Source organism: Siphateles boraxobius, unplaced genomic scaffold, assembly GCF_051911475.1.
Source record: "Siphateles boraxobius isolate OS27281-9 unplaced genomic scaffold, OSU_SipBor_1 17, whole genome shotgun sequence".
Classification (NCBI taxonomy): Eukaryota; Metazoa; Chordata; class Actinopteri; order Cypriniformes; family Leuciscidae; genus Siphateles; species Siphateles boraxobius.
In genome coordinates, this window is record NW_027508777.1 from 3,048,392 (window position 1) to 3,064,643 (window position 16,252).

General features: G+C 37.8%; 2 protein-coding genes and 2 long non-coding RNA genes across 4 annotated transcripts; 1 reads left to right on the top strand and 3 right to left on the bottom strand.

The window, feature by feature from the left end:
• Window positions 1–4,850: 4,850 nt before the first annotated feature.
• On the top strand, window positions 4,851–5,877 carry LOC143740231 (uncharacterized). Its single transcript, XR_013204807.1, has 4 exons — window positions 4,851–5,013; window positions 5,132–5,199; window positions 5,465–5,508; window positions 5,711–5,877. It is a non-coding gene; the product is annotated as an uncharacterized LOC143740231 (long non-coding RNA).
• Window positions 5,878–10,459: 4,582 nt separating this feature from the next.
• Window positions 10,460–11,230, bottom strand: LOC143740179 (uncharacterized). The gene is made up of 4 exons (XM_077232225.1): window positions 11,155–11,230; window positions 10,966–11,077; window positions 10,738–10,824; window positions 10,460–10,659 (listed from the first exon to the last, which is right to left on the bottom strand). Exons 1-4 carry the CDS (start codon window positions 11,215–11,217, stop codon window positions 10,460–10,462), a joined length of 462 nt encoding a protein of 153 aa, XP_077088340.1. The 5' UTR covers window positions 11,218–11,230.
• A 69-nt stretch (window positions 11,231–11,299) lies between these two features.
• On the bottom strand, window positions 11,300–13,802 carry LOC143740180 (uncharacterized). Its single transcript, XM_077232226.1, has 9 exons — window positions 13,626–13,802; window positions 13,316–13,485; window positions 13,134–13,235; window positions 12,644–12,876; window positions 12,385–12,563; window positions 12,202–12,292; window positions 11,924–12,068; window positions 11,589–11,788; window positions 11,300–11,446 (listed from the first exon to the last, which is right to left on the bottom strand). Exons 4-9 carry the CDS (start codon window positions 12,863–12,865, stop codon window positions 11,300–11,302), a joined length of 984 nt encoding a protein of 327 aa, XP_077088341.1. The 5' UTR covers window positions 12,866–12,876; window positions 13,134–13,235; window positions 13,316–13,485; window positions 13,626–13,802.
• Window positions 13,803–14,418: 616 nt separating this feature from the next.
• LOC143740230 (uncharacterized) lies at window positions 14,419–15,224 on the bottom strand. Its single transcript, XR_013204806.1, has 3 exons — window positions 15,128–15,224; window positions 14,547–14,661; window positions 14,419–14,449 (listed from the first exon to the last, which is right to left on the bottom strand). It is a non-coding gene; the product is annotated as an uncharacterized LOC143740230 (long non-coding RNA).
• Window positions 15,225–16,252: the final 1,028 nt, after the last annotated feature.

The following is a 16,252-nucleotide window of genomic DNA, read 5'->3' on the forward strand; positions in this document are numbered from 1 at the left end:
TTCTATATTAGCCATCCGGAAGGACCCGGCAACCCAGGATGCACTGATGAGGCGGTCCAGGTTAACGTTACGCGTTACCTGAAAGGAGCATCTGACCGTGAAGGCAGAAAAAGGCGCCGCACAGCTGAGAGGGACCCACAGCCGACCACTTAAAACTAGACTGACTACTGACACCCCAGAATCACTGACAACTGGAATCCTTTCTTTATCTTGCAGTCAGTAGAATCAAGACCCCTAAAGAAGTCAGAAGTGTCAGACTACACTCACTCTTTACTTTCTTTTTTTCTTTTTCAAATAAAGCTTGTAAATCCTTGTGCCACAGGTCAGCATTGCCGTTATAATGGCCTATTCTACTCCAGAGCTTTACTATAAATTACTACCACTTATCATATTGTTAGAAATGGCTTGTAAATGTAGTTATACTTTTATTTATTTGGTATCTTGCACATTATTTGGTATCAAATATCCTCTTTACTTGTCATAATGTTTACTGGTAATTTTTTACCCTAGAGCTGTCCTTTTTATATGAACACTTATTGTAAGTGTTGTAATTTGCTTGTAAGGCTGTTTAACCAAAATTGAATTGGAAACCTGCATGTTAGTATATTGATTTATTTATTTTTCTGTTATGTTTCAGTGATCTGAAATATCTTGTTTAAATGACAGTTACTGTACTTTGAAATGTGGAATAAAAATGCCAATTGTAAATTTGTCTGGTTTGAGCAATCATTATTCTTGCTAAACTGCATGCTATAAATAAATAAAAAATATATATAGCCAGAATAAGCGGCGGCAGAGCGCTCGAAAATAGCGTTTGCCTCCGGCGGGCCGCGGAAGGACGGCCTTCAATATAAAGGCGGCAGAACGGCGGTTGGCCCGCGGGCCGGCCGCTTAACGAAGGCGGTATGAAGGCGGCTGCCGCTTTTAAAAAGCGGCTGCCGCCGGCGGTGCGCCGTCCAACGTGTTTGCGATGTCGCCATTCTGACGCTTCTACTGCCGCCGGAGAACCGACGGTGGTCCGCCGACTCATTGCTATCTGGGTAAGCAGTTAAAGCATTTTCTTGTCATAGGTAAGCTGACTGCTTTCAGCATGCTCCATAACGTATTTTTATCGGAGGTTTGCTGATTTTAATAAATATATATCTTATGCTACGATTGTGTTCAATTAATCAGTTTCATTTGTATTTTTTATTATTATTAAATCTTCTAATTAATAACGCTGATTCTTTCTACCAATCGGGCTACAGCACAGAAGCTGTTTATTCAACATTTATTCAGATCTTATAACAATATATTTACATCTGGCTTTACAATATATTTAGTCTAAAGTTTAAAAAAAAAAAATTAAAGCCCAAAGAGCTGTTGGCCTATCTCTGCTAAATGAATTTAACATAAGTTTGTGATGCCCTTATTTTTAGTTTTTTTTTTGTGGTTCTTTTTATTTAAACTATATTGTTACGAAATGTGAAAATGTGTAAAAGTAATGCGTCAAGGACTTGATACTGAATATAATTGAACTTTAATTTTAAAAAATCAATTAAAAAATTAAAATAAAGAAACATTGAAAAAAAATGTGTTTTGTTTTTTTGTTTACAGTAAGTTAAGCTCCGAAATATATTTTTTAAAAGCTCTAGGGAGTTTCTTTTGATGCCCTGTTAACTGTTATAAAAATAAATTTTAATTCGTTTATTTATACTTTTTTTTTAGTTAAAACTCACTGAAATTTTTTTTTCTTTTTTTTTTTATAATATCCGGATGACGGAGCTCGCTCGCGCCAATTGCTTTCCTCTCTGGAGTCGTTGATTAAGGTAGGTCAAAATTATCATGAACAAGTAGCCTATATAATTTGAATAAATATACATGCAAAAGTGTAGAGTATGTGTCATGTTGCTGGGATATTTTTGTTCCTTCTGTCCTATTTAACTTTTTGTGACATTGCTTTGGTGTTTCCATTTGTCTGATATAAACCCCTATAAAACTGCATGTCCTAGCATGTCACATGTTAGTGTAACGTTAGCCTACTACTTCACAAACATTTTCTTAACTCTTCCTTTTCGCTTTTCGTTTAATAATGTGATATTAACATTTGACATGCAGTATACATGAAATGGCTTTTGGGAACAGGCCAGCAGATTTAACCATTAAGGTCACTGACTGTTAACTTGAAAGGCATTAATGAACTAAGTAACCTTTGCCAAAAAATCACTCTCCAGAATATTCTCATTCACGGTTCCATGCTGGAGGAATGATCTCCCCACCGTCATCCAGAATGCAGAATCCCTGGCAGCATTCAAAAGACAACCGAAAATTAATTTATTTCGTGAGCACTTAACCGTAAAAAAACAAAAACATACAGTATGAATAAGTTCACTAAAGTAAAGAACAAAGCAATATTGTGTATTTTACTAAATCCTGGATCCTAGATGTCCCACCTTCCTCCTCGTAGAACTAATCCTGTAATGTATTTGCAATGCATTGAAATGCATAGATTTTCAGTGTAAACCTATTCATTTGGGGTGGTAAACATGAAAAATCATATACAGGGCTGAACATTAATGTTTGCTCTTGGCTACCAAATTCATACAAGTGGCAAACAGATTTTGACTTTTAACCACTTTTAAAATTTAACGTTGAGCTGTTAATAATTCTAACAGCAAATTCAAGCCAGAGATTATATTTCTGATTAAATAGAAACTTCACTTTTGAGGATGACTCAGTAATTTTGCTTGTGCTGGTCATAAGTGCATTCGAAATATGTCAATATGATCAGAGGAACTTAGTATAATATGACAATGTAATAATGTGTCCAGTTTTTTGTCAATGTTTGGTCTTACAACAAATTTCGAGTCTTGCTTCAAACTGAATTTACACTCTATTTTTTGATAACATGCATTTTTATCCTTTACAAATAAATGTCTTTGCAGCTTGAGAAGCTACATGCCATGGGCTACAAGCCACTCCTCCTCCTTCAGAAAGAAGGCAATGGGAAGAAACCCAAAATAACTTCCCTCACCCCAAGATGCGAGCTGGACCCGCTGGCTACACAACACCTCAGCAAAATGACAGCATTTTATGAGTTGGTTTGTGCAGGTGAGATGTACAGTATATATTTTTCAGTCGCCATACAGTGTACAGTTGATTGTCAATCCTTCCCTATTTTTTCAGCACTTATCAAATATCAAATATTTATAGTTTATAAAACAAATCACAACCTTATTACATTTCAACGTTGTGAAATGTTGGTTACATGGCAAGACAAGCGTGGAAAACAAGACACTGTCCACTGAAGGTAGAACTACTTTTTGTTGCAGAGAAACAAAGTCAAAAATAAATAAATAAACAATAATCTGATGTTTTAAGGTTATAATTCCAGCCATGTTCAATACATAGCCCTGTTAATATAGGTTACCAAGTGTAGTCTGTAAATTTGGTCAAACATAGTTGGGTTTTCTTTAGATGGCAGTTCGATATTTGGTGTATGTTGCACCAAGTTTCCCTGTTTTCCCCATAGTTTTGCCTTTAGCTATTCACGCCTTAACCAAAATCATGTAAACTTGCATCCAGTGTGAAAATTAGCCTATAGACCATTTTTGGCCTGTGTTTCAGAAATATGTAAATGCATACAAGATAAGAAATATATTCTTAAAATTCTTTTGTGCGGGTATGTCAAATAATATGCCTGTTTGAATTTTTAAAATACATTATATTTCAGCCTCATTCCTACTTTTTTTTTTTCTAATCAAATTTGAACAGGTTGGAAGGCGAGTGAGGACACTGTCCTCACCCTGACCCTCACCCCCTGTGACGAGCAGGGTACCTCAGCAGAGGCGGGGCCAGAAAGCCTTGTGGAGGAGGCAGGGCCAGAAAGCCTTGTGGAGGAGGCAGGGCCGGAAGGCCTCGTGGAGGAGGCGGGGCCGGAAGGTCAAGTGGAGGAGTCGGGGCTGGAAGGTCAAGTGGAGGAGGCGGGGCCGGAAGGTCAAGTGGAGGAGGCGGGGCCGGAAGGTCAAGTGGAGGAGTCGGGGCCGGAAGGTCAAGTGGAGGAGGCGGGGCCGGAAGGTCTCGTGGAGGAGGCGGGGCTGGAAGGCCCCGCTGTGGTGACGGCAGGCCTTTTGGAGAAAGTGGGGCTGGAAAGCCCTGCTGTGGAAGCAGAATGCCTTGTGGAGAAGGCGGGTGAAATACATCTACCTAAAAAAGGTAACTCTTACAGCTAACTACAAAGTCCTTAAAGCTACATTCCACTGTGTTTTAGTTAACTACTTGCTGTCTACCAGAGAGTTAGATTAGGCAGGGACAAATCATTTTTTTATATTTACATGCAACATCCCAGTTTGACATATCCCCCTATTAGCCTAATTCAATTGAAGTTGGAGGGGCCGACTAGCATGTAAGCTAAAGGCTAGTTGTCTCCAACTGAAATCATTATCTTAGATTGGCCCAAGTACTTCTGTGATTTGGACAAAGCTAAGCTAAGCTAATAATGTCAGTTGTTACAATGGAGTTTATTGCACACATAAGAAAGAGTATGGTATGTACTGTATCCAACAACTTTTTCAGCAAGGACATAGGACATAGGTTACACATGCGTGTGTGTGTGTGTGTGTGTGTGTGTGTGTGTGTGTGTGTGTGTGTGTGTGTGTGTGTGTGTGTGTGTGTGTGTGTGTGTGTGTGTGTGTGTGTGTGTGTGTGTGTGTGAGCGAGCAAGTGAGTGTGTGAATGTGTGCCTGTTTTAATGAACATGTATAAAAAGACATACCTAGATAGTCCTCAATTGTTTGCCACTCCATGCTTAGTTTGACATCTGATTTCTTCAAAACCACAGGGTCAACAGGAAAGAGAAAGCAGAAGTCAGGCATGTTTTGCATTTTTCAGGTTTTTTAAATGATATTGTTATTTGTAATAAATTCTATGATGAGCAAGACCATTTCTGAATTGTTTTCTTTTTTTGAGTGGATATATGTATTTTTCTATCCCACAGAGGCAGAAATGGATAAAAGCAAAAAAAAAAACAAATAAGTAAGTTTAAATGACTTAATACATTCAGACTTGATATTTGATCACTTTGATGTGAATGCTTGACCTGGAGATGTTAATGATGTTGTTGTGTTCCTAATCTGAGTTTTGATGCCTTCAGATTGCTCCTACCACACAGGCCTGGCTATTTATCCAATTAGGAGTGCTCTGAAAGAAAGAGTGAGAAAGGTAAGACATGCTTAACTGAACACCATACTACTCTTTATTTGTTCTATTTATGTTAAAATAAAGTCTTAAGTTAAAATACCCGTCAATCACAGAAGTAAAGATGGCAAATAGTCAAATAAAGTAAATATTGTATAAAGTATAATCTACAGTCTCCTGACTAAAATTCTTTAAATATCATGGTAAAACAGGAAACAGGAAACATGGTGGCTGTTACCAAAGCCTGATGCAAAAAATGTGTAAGCATGAATTGTTGTTCCTGTGATAGGGCCAAAGAGAAGTACTTATTGACTGGGAGCCTTGTGCATCATGGTATGTGTTCTACTATATGACAAATACAGAAATAAGATTGCTCTGACTCTCTATTTCACTCTCACTCTTACACATGTTTTGAATTCATACGCTTTTACCTAGACCTGTTTTGAAGAATATGCAAATGTGTTTGAAGGTAACATTCCCAATCTAATAATTGAAATATCACATGTAACATCATTCTTTCCCTTCTTTTTTTCAGTGGGAAACAGTGGACTCCTACTTGGGAGCCCAAGGAGTCATTTGTTTAAGTTTTTTCATTTTGTAATATATGTTGTTTTTTTTATTTGTATTGTACATTCCATATTCGATAACGTTTTTTTATAGTAATTTTGTTATATTTCTATTTAAAATAAAGTGTTGTTTACAATCCCTGAGTTGAAGATGGTAGATGTTCAACATTTTCTGCCATTTCAGAACTGGATAATTCAAGAATGCCTAACTCCATACAGAAACAGGTTCTTCTTTTGATATGTAGTTTATCAAGAGGTTAGTAAATTATTAAACCGATCAAAATGTGTGTACAAATGGAAGCAGGACTCTTCATTCTCTCTATGAATACTCTTCAGTACATGCTTTAAGTCAGATGCAATTTATTGTAAAAAAAAAAAAAAAAAAAAAAACCTTACAGATTATTTAAAATGATTGTGCAATATCCATAATGGTCATCACAAACACGTTTCCATCCTGGCAGTTTCCAACATTCATACAATAGAAGGTGATGTAGTGTGATTATTTACAATATTTGATCATTTGTGATTGTTTTGGGGGGTTGTGTGTGATTGATTTAGATGAAACTATATATTCTTGATGGTTTAAATGACCTTACATCTGTCCCTTTACTGATGTTTTACCAGTCACTGCTCCTGATAGGCTGATGTGGTCCCACTCCATTATTTGGTTTCAGTTCCATCAGTGGTCCTTGGTAAGGTAGATAAGTAAGTGTTTTACTGTTTTGGACATCCTCAATTTTTTACTTTACCAACTTCTGTACACCCACTGGAAAATGTCAGCTGAGCATTACATATTTGCCCCCCCCCCCCCCCCCCCCCCCCCCCCCCCTCCCTGTCTGTGAATGACTTGAAAATAACTCCCTACAAGGCGAACAGGTCTTGCTTCATTCTGAAGGGACTTATTTCCCAATAATGACTGGCATTTTGGGCATAAATCTATGATTTTCCAATTTGATTTTTAGGCTCTCCTGTTATATTGTGGTGGTGAGACTGTAGAAGGACCCAAAAAGAAGACCCAAGATGAAAAGAATGCTCCAGTGGACAATGGTGTTGGTGGTGGTGCCGCTTTTACCTCATGCCGCTTTTAGCACACGGCTGTCCAATCAAACAGCCTGTTAAGCCTAAACACAACTCCACACACCTGTCATCTGCTTGCATCCCTGTACTTTCCAATTAAATGTATATTAAATTCAATTATTGCTAAATATTGAGATATTTTTGTCACTTTCATACATACATGCATAGAGAAGACAATAATTGTGAGATACTTTTGTCACTTTCAAATAGACAACAAAAAGAAGCAATGTCTGTAAATGAAAGTAGTATGCATTATATTAATAAATATGGAATAGTTTTTAAAGTTAGTATGTTAACAGTGTTTTATTGTTAAAGGTAGTTGTGCAGTTTGTGTTAGTTGTGAGTTTATTTGATGGTTGTTGATGTTTACTGGCAAATAGATTATTCCCACTACTACGGGTGTGCCCCCAATCTGTGTGGAGTGGACACTCTTCCTCTGATTGAATGTTCATGTATTGACAATCCATAGCATTAGTAACAATAAAATATAATTCCTTCTAACAATGACTCAGTGCGTAATTGGGTGATAACAATCTCATGATTCTTATGCATTATAATTCAATGCATATTATAAGGTTCTGTAGTTTCATGCAGCCTGTTTAGTGTTCTTTAGCCAAGCTATACAGGGTGTTGCTTAGCAAAAGGGGTCAGAAGTACACATTTTTGATATATTTTGTATAATTACACTTTTAATCGTTTGTCATTGAATTATGTAGTTCATATACAGTAGTAACATTTTCTCAGATGCTTCCTTCTATCTGGTTAAATATCATATATAATTTTATTGCCACACACACACCAGGCATATCATATGCAGAGATACAGTACAATTTCATGAGCATGTCATGAACAATAATCACGACCATAAAACATAAAGATATGTGCAATTTTGGCTAAATAAATTCAGATGTGTTTTGCTAAATATATCCAGTTTTAAAGCTGACCTGATTTGTAAACTCAAGCCATTGACAGAACTGGTTAGGGTTAGTCATTGTCACAAGCTATATGCTTTTAGAAAAATATATGGTTTTGGTAGTTGAATCAGCTTTCCTTCAGTGGTAAATAGGCCAAAATTTACCACCTGTAAAGTTGGTTCCACAATCTACAATATGTACTGTAACCCAAATGCTAAAAGCCTGTCTCCTTCTTTGTCTCCCCAATCAAACTAATTAAATGTATTATTATCATTTAATGACTCTAGTGCTCCTCTGTATTTGCATATACTGTAAATTTGATGTATGTTTATAAAAATATATATATATATTTTTTTACATTTGGTCAATAAAAGTTCTGAAATCATACATAAACCATTAAAACGTCCATATTTTTGATTGATTATGATATAAAGAGGTGTACTTTGGTGAAATAAACCTAATTATGCTTATCTTTGGTGCTGTGAGAATTTTGATGCACAAGATATCAACAACCGTTCAGAGAGCATATTTTTGACATATGTTCAAAAAATATGGTCAACAAAAGTTTATGAAATCATACACAAAACCATCAGGGACGTGCACATACATTTTGAGGGGCAGGAGCTCAAGTGAAAAAAAAGGGCACTTCTCATAATTAAATTTTTTTACAACTTTTTTTAAACAAAAAAGTATATATACTTCTCTGAGATGGGTGCCTTTTGGGTCATACCTTTTTTTTAATACCTCAAATAGTTATATTTCTGATCATTTCATGTGATGGTGGATTAGTCAAACCTTTAAGAAAATGTATTTTCCCACCTCAGGCATGAAATTCTAATCAATTTTGAGTGATTTTCTTAATGAAAGTTGTTTTGAAGTTCAACCCCGTCACAGACCACTTGGACCCTGTTCACATATGATTTAAAAAGATTTTCAAGTAAATTCTTGTAGAAGCAAGTGAATTCTTGATTTTATTTATTGCATGTACAATTTTAATTTTAAATTCTCACCATTTGAATACCAAATCAGCTCATGAAAACTTTATCTAACATTGGTCTTCATATCTTATCACAAAATATGCATTAACATTAGGATTTAATCAGGCTTTCGTATTTTTTCAGATTGTCCGTTTTAATATCCAACAATATTATTGATCTGTGTTGTATTATTTTCATGTTATCACTGTGAAGCTGCTTTGATACAATCTGAATTGTAAAAAGCGCTATATAAATAAAGGTGACTTGACAGGTGTGATTATACTTAGCCCATATATAAACCTTACAAGTCCAGAAAAGTGGAACAACAGTGTAACCCTGACCAGGCTCCTTTTTGCCCAGGCAAAATGAAATGGGAGACCACACATGGATTAAGATACAAAAAATAGTGATTTATTACAGTAAATATACGAGATGAAAAATAAGCAATAATCAGTATAAATGATATGATATGAAAAAGTGTGGCGTAATCAGTCATATGGCAAAAAGGCGAACAAAAAGAAAAACAATGTGATACAGGAGCGGAATAGCAGCCATGAAAGTCCCTCACACTGCCCAGGCTGCACTCAATCGATTACAGACACCGGCCCGGTAGCTCCTCCCTGAGAGACACAGACACAAACAGAGTAAACATTAAACATGTCCCTATTCAAACTCTGAAAAACAAATGTAGTATTAATGTTATCTTTACTCAAACTGACAGGTTAAAAAACATTAAGGGTATTAAAAAAATGATACTTTTCACATAATCATTACCTGCACTCCTCCTCTTCATTTTCACTGGTGTCTGGACTGCTGAAATCACTCTCATTTTCCTCTTCCAGCTCTATAGCAGAGCCCTGAGGGCCCAAAACAGCCTTGTATTGAAGATGCACCTCTTTCAACGTATCCGAAACTTCAGATAGACGTCTTCGGCAGAGACAGGAAAGGCCGTTGTTTTGCTTGTCTGAAAAGTGAAAAACATCCAAATTACCATGACATACATTTACATTAATTCATTTAGCAGATGCTTTAAGTTAAACCCAAAGTAGGACAACAATATGCAAGTGCTATGACCTTTCTCAATTTGATCTAATGCAGTACAGAAACGTTTTTGGGTTTATTTTGTTAAGAGAATAGTTATGTTAGTATACTAGATCAAGTGCTTTTGAAAAAGATGCATCTTCAGATGTTTCTTAATAGTGGCTATGGACTCAGCAGCTCTGGTTGAGATAGGCAGATCATTCCACCAGCAGGTAAGTAATGGTAAAGGTCTGAGAAAGAGATTTTGAGGTTCTTTAAGATGGCACCACAAGACGTTGTTCGCTTGCAGAGCGCAAGTTTCTGGATGGCACACACCCACCTTGCTTTGTAATATTCGTTATAACCCATCAAAATTAGATGGTCAGTGCAATGTTTTTCAACTGCTTTCTAGTAAGATATGTCTGTTGTTAGGTAAAGCTAAAGTATGGTGTCATTATCACCATTACTTCCTTGGTTGATTGGTATGGTTACAAAGATGAAACTTGCCTTCCTCTGAAGTCTTTCTTTTAAGAGTTGCCTGCAACTTCTGCAACCAAGAGCAGTGCTGGGCCATCTCCTGAACAAGTATTGTCCTTTCCTCCTCCAGTCTCATTTTCAGCATGGCTTTGTTGAACATTTTTAACTTGTCTTCGATTTGTCCTACAACACAAGTAAAAAAAAATGTATAAATAACAATTGACTTGAATCTTTACTAAATAAATCAGATGCCTCAGGAAACTCCCTTTCCGCTGCCATGAACCTCCCACGGCCATGTTGGGGATGGGTTGTCTCCTGATAGTGACTGCTCCACTTCATTTAGATCAATTGCCATAGCAGGCTCATGACTGTTATAGGTCTCTATGTCTTTCAATAGCAGTCTCTTGCTCTCAGCAGTTTTTCTCCGCAGGCGGTGACGGAACTTGCCGCTATCTGTAAAGACAAGCAGAAGGTATAAAAAAAAAGACCAAAAATACAGTGAGCAATTATCTATAGACAATGTCATTCTACCATTTTGGCGGTATAGAGCCTGCTTCCGCTGCCTCACATTAAGGTAACGTCCCTCAATGGACTGCTCTAGGGAAGTACCTGTTGTATCTGGAAACACAACACAAAAACACAGGCTTACAGAGATAGTGGCATGCAGTATAGTAAGCAGTAGACAGCTTAAATATCATGATCTATGATCGCCGCTTATGAGGAAGCACAAAGAGAAACATGTTATTGGTTGAAACTTACCACCAGCTGCCCATTCCCTCACATCAGACACCCACACTGCTTCATCGGGGCAAGCCAAGCTTTCTTTAAGCTCCGCTAGAAATGCCGTCTCCTCCTGAAGCCTCTGGCAAGTCTAATTCGAAGTTAAACAATACAGTTACACAAAGCTACACAATAACCACAAATTGAAACCATTTACAGAGAACAGACCTTCACATATCTTGCAGACAATGCTCGATGAAGTGTTGTGAATTTTTTGTAGTTCCAGGCCATAGCATGGATTGTAAGCATATATACACACGTGCTGTTGAGAGTAAATGTTGGGTGAAAATCATACAATAAGCATTAAAAAAAATTAGATTAGAGGAGAAATTCTACAATTACCTCCTTTCGACATGTATTTAGTTGTTAAGGCACAGCGGGAGAGGTAGCTGTTCACCTGTTCAACTTCCTCCCCTGCAGTTGACCCTGCTCCTTCTTGATTTTTACCACTCCATGTAGTCTAGAAGAAGGCATGTAAGGGATAATGTAATGTCCACCGATCATATCGAATAATAAGTAACGACAAGGCGAACCGGACCCTGACACGCAGTAGAGGGACTTATTTTCCGATGATAGTTAAGCATAATAAACACTGAACATACCTCACACTTGGAGGAATGTGCTGTAGTGTGTATGACGCTTAGGAAAGACCTGGTTGATGTTAGCCCCTGGAGATCAGGAAGGATGTTTGCGGATTTGTGTAAATATGGCCAGTATTTACACATTACATCCATGGCGATAAACCTTGGCTTTAAACTAATCAACTCCTTGTGCAGATACATGGGGTAGGCAAAGATTTCACCTAGGGATATAAAAAATATTATAGTACATTCTGAAGAGAAGATCATAATGGGAAACTCAACCAAGCAGGGGTATAAGCTGCATACAAATAACAATACAAAGTTACATTTAACAGCAAACAATTTATTAATCTCACCTCTGAACATATTGAGTGCTTTAAGGAGGAAACCATGCCGACACACCGCAACCTCCATGCCCTCTTCGTCCAACTTGAAGGTCCTCCTAGAAGTCTCCTTAGCTGCTGTCCACGAGGAGCTCCCACATCTGCCTTGTCCAGGTAGCTGTGATGTAAATGAAACACACTATAAACACACTGTATATACTCCTTGTAATTTGAAGCTGAGGGCAGTTTTTTCACACAATCTGGGCTGTAAAAGCATTCTAATTGATTTTAAGAAATAATTTGAAACCTGCCTGTTTCACAGCTTTATGCAAGACATCAACAAATGTTGACACAGATGTGTCTTCTGCAATAAATGCTCCTTCAAAAAACGAAGAGTCGGAGCTGAGGAAGAAACCAAACAGAACATTAATCCATGCTGAATATTGAATATAAAAAAATCCAGATCAGTCTATACTGGAAGAAAAAAATATCACCTTCCGCTTCTGAGAAACCGGTATAGCTTCCTGTTGCCATCCACAGAGATTGCCAGCATGTCTGGGGTGCAAGTGGGGCAGGTGAAAGGTGCACCGCAGGACATGCTGTCTTGCTCAAAAGCACAATATGAAAATTCGAGGAAGCTGCGCTGCAGGGTGTCCCCGCACACTGGTCCTGACTGAAAGATGCATTATATTAAATGTTACTTTGGAGATGTCTACATATGGTAAAGAATTCTATAATATGGTGAACACTTACCCGCCCACCACACTTTGTACGGTGCTCCAGCAGCTTTGCCAAGGCTTGTCTGGACAGTGCCGGAGCGATGACTTTTAGTTCCCTCACACTGCCGAAAAGGTTGAGGGAATACAAAGTGGAAGAGCTGGTGGAAGCTGGCCAGTATCCACTGTTTATGAGGTCCATGAACTCTGGAGCCCACTGCTGCTGGCATTTTTGGCATGCAAACAATGGCTGGTGCATGTCATAACGCCCTTGGGTAATAAGAAAACAAACCCATAATTACCTGAGTTTTTAGAGAAAATCAGCTGGCACACCTTAAGACACAACTATGCTGGTGTGATTCTACTCAAGATGTAGCCAGTTCAAATAAGTATTTATTTTTTGGTTTATCATAAAGACAAGATGTATTCTGTCATTTTTAAAGTACTATTATTTTTCATTGCAAAGTCAAGGCAAAAAAGGGGGGAAACAGCTGAATATTGAAAAAAGATCAGTTTAGAAATATTACCATTGATGGAAATTAAAATGACCGCTTTGCCAGGTGACACAGTTATGCTGGGGACATCACAGGGACATTTTTGAGTCACTCTCACCGTTGGCAAAATACAAGCTAGCAAAGGAAAGATAAACACAAAATTAGCCTACTAGATTTATTAGATAAGAGTACAAAAGAGTTTTGCAATTACCTACCTTGGCCGTGTGAGCTGTATCCTCCCTCCCCTCTAACAAAATATTTGGATGGGGGAATAGCTTTAAAAAAGCCCTCAAGGACTGACTCCCTATCGTGGAGTGGCCATCTTCTGTGAGTCTTGCAATCACAGGTTTCACAGAACCACTGGTCTGGCAGACACTCTCTGCATCTAGGAATGAAATCAATGAACCAATATAGTCACCAACTCTTTAAAACAGCCCTGACTCCACCATAAACATGCAGTTTATCCGATACATGTAGACACTCTAAAAACCTACAAAGTATGAAAGAACATTAATGAGATCTCACCTAACAACTGCAGGCTTGCAACAATGGCTACAAAACGGTTGGCCAACATCCTGAGTTTGGATGAGGCATTTAAGGTGGAATGGCCTTGCTTCCTTCCATCTTTGTGAGGCTTGCTGCTGCCTGAAAGCCCATGATGATGATGCCCTCTGGATTTAAGGGGAGTCAGACATAGCAGAGAGGCTCTCCATTTTTTTCTGCAAAGACAAAAATTTATTTAATTGACAAAGGACCATTTCTACGCAGACCCATGATTTCATAATAATGGGTAAATATATTGCCAATGCTTTCAGTAACATACATTTCAGAACTTTTCCAAATCAACTTTCCAACAGTCTAGGGCCAAATTCCGCATACTTTGAAACATGTATCAGGGTAAATTGTATGAACGTGAAAATTGAGACGTAATTCCATTGGGACAAAATTGAAAATACTAAATTGATTGAAACAACAAAAAAGTGGTTCAAAAATAGGACTCAGGCCATTGTGGACATAATTTGTGGCTTTGATGATTTATAAGCAGTTGATGTGGGTACAACTGGCCCTTTGCTAAGCCACGCCCGATACCGCCACAGGCCAATTCATGCCTTAGCAGGCCTTAACTAGGCAAGGGAGGTCAGGCAAGCTTTCGAGTTTTAACGTTTTATGCCAGAATTTTACATGAATCCAGGATTTGGGTGAACTCTGCTTTCAAAACTGCCTCAGGAAATTACCTAAAAATAATTCAAATGTATTTGACCGTATTTTACCAAATTCCACTTGAGGATCAAGACTGGCTGCAGGAAAATCTTCAGTGAGCAGGGAGTTCCCGATCTGGTTGTGTGTAACTACAACAGCACACAGAGAAATAAAACCAAGTTAGAGCACCAACACAACTTGATTTCTTGACAATGATGTGTAACCAATTACTATTATTATTATCACTGGTAGCTGAGGCTTTGGGCCGCCCTCCACGCCTCCCCCTTGGCTTGCCACGCCCTAAACACACCCTTTTTGGGATTGGCGGAGGGGTAACTTGCCTCTGCTCCTCGGATTCTTTCTGGTGGTTGAAGTGAAAATCATGATTAGGCTGTTAAATATCTTTTTAACAAAAGATGCAATGGATATGAAAAAAAAAACCCTCTTATCATAAATTTTATACCCTATATATTTTACGGTGGAAAAACAATTTCAAGAAAGAATCCTTGATCAATGCATTCAGTTTGGCTGGACCAAGGAGTTCAAAAGTAAAAATTAACTCTATACCCATTTCATAAAAATGTTTGACAATTGAGAGCAGCTAGATACAATCACATACTGAATGAGTCTGAGGTACCTAGGCTCATATAATAGTCTACAGAGTGATTATTATAGCCTAAATATTACTTCGACCATTAACGTTCAATGGATTTTTTTGTACGTACGTACTAATACATAGAATAGGACTAGGACCCAATGTAGGCACTCTACTTCATTGCATCTGAAAATTAATTTAAAAAAAATTTAAACGCCTAAAAAACACCTACCCTGGCTTCAGTCAGAGCATGTTCTAAGCTCATTTCAAGAGCCACCCGTCTCCCCTCCATGTAATTGTCATCTTGACAATCGGTGACAAGTGTAGTAGTCGTCACAGAAACGAGGGGAAGACAGAAAAAGAAGGACAGACACAGAGATGGACAGACAGATATAAGAGAAACAGACAAAAATGAGAGACAGACTGAAAGACAAACAGTGCACAAATCCAGAGAGGTTGGCGCTTAAAAGGGCCTTTGGTTGTGGTGGTGTACTGGTAATCTACTAGTAGGTGGGTAACGTTGGAAGAATCTAAAAAAAACAACAACAAGAAAACACTTGTTTACGAGGAGGGAGTTAATGGGACAGAGACAATGAAATGACTTGATGGATAAAATATAACATTTTTGTGACTTATGCACAGAGCTAAATATACCTTTTTTTAATGAGCACCTTTTTTCCATATTGAAAAATTGTGATTCGCCACAATAGTAGTTATGAATTTGTATAGTTTATTATATAATTTTGCGTGGATTTTTAACAATGACACGTTAGGCTGTAAAACTAACGTTAATTTATCTGGCAACACCGTTCTTCATTCTGAACATTTATAATGTTGGATAATAATTGTGGGCTAATGTAATACTGAAAATCTTATATTCCCCTGTGATTGTAGGCTACCTTAGCCTAACGTTACATGATTATATGCGACAAAAATGAACTTGAATTCAATTAACGTTAGCTAACTTTGCTAGCCTGCAAAAATCGTATTTTGGTGCAGAAAACTATAACGTCTTCAATCATTTATCGTCATAAGAATGAAATGGCCACCTTACAAAGTTTCTAAACACAACTTCTTGTCCTTATTCAACAGTTTTTGATGCGTAACTTACATGTAAGAATAGTATCCATCTCTATTAATTAGGGGGTTCCGCGCAAGATGGCGGAGTGAATAGCCGCAACGTTACGAGCTCTTGGCATCAAACCGGTTTTAAAGCACATATTGGCCACCAGCCTCTGCAAATGCAGCTGAAATAATTTACAAGAAAAGATTAACACAAACTCTCAGCGAAAGACTAAACGAACACGACTATAATGCCTAGAAAGTCCGGACAGAAGCGTCCTAACGATTCCATGTC

Coding starts and splice junctions, on each gene's coding strand:
- LOC143740179 (XM_077232225.1), bottom strand. CDS start 11,217: ATGGCCTGGAACTACAAAAAATTCACAACACTTCATCGAGCATTGTCT. Junction 11,078..11,154: donor TGTCTGCAAGATATGTGAAG/GTCTGTTCTCTG, acceptor ACTTCGAATTAG/ACTTGCCAGAGGCTTCAGGA. Junction 10,825..10,965: donor GAGGGAATGGGCAGCTGGTG/GTAAGTTTCAAC, acceptor TTGTGTTTCCAG/ATACAACAGGTACTTCCCTA.
- LOC143740180 (XM_077232226.1), bottom strand. CDS start 12,865: ATGCACCAGCCATTGTTTGCATGCCAAAAATGCCAGCAGCAGTGGGCT. Junction 12,069..12,201: donor TGCATAAAGCTGTGAAACAG/GCAGGTTTCAAA, acceptor TTTACATCACAG/CTACCTGGACAAGGCAGATG. Junction 11,789..11,923: donor AGCACTCAATATGTTCAGAG/GTGAGATTAATA, acceptor TTATATCCCTAG/GTGAAATCTTTGCCTACCCC.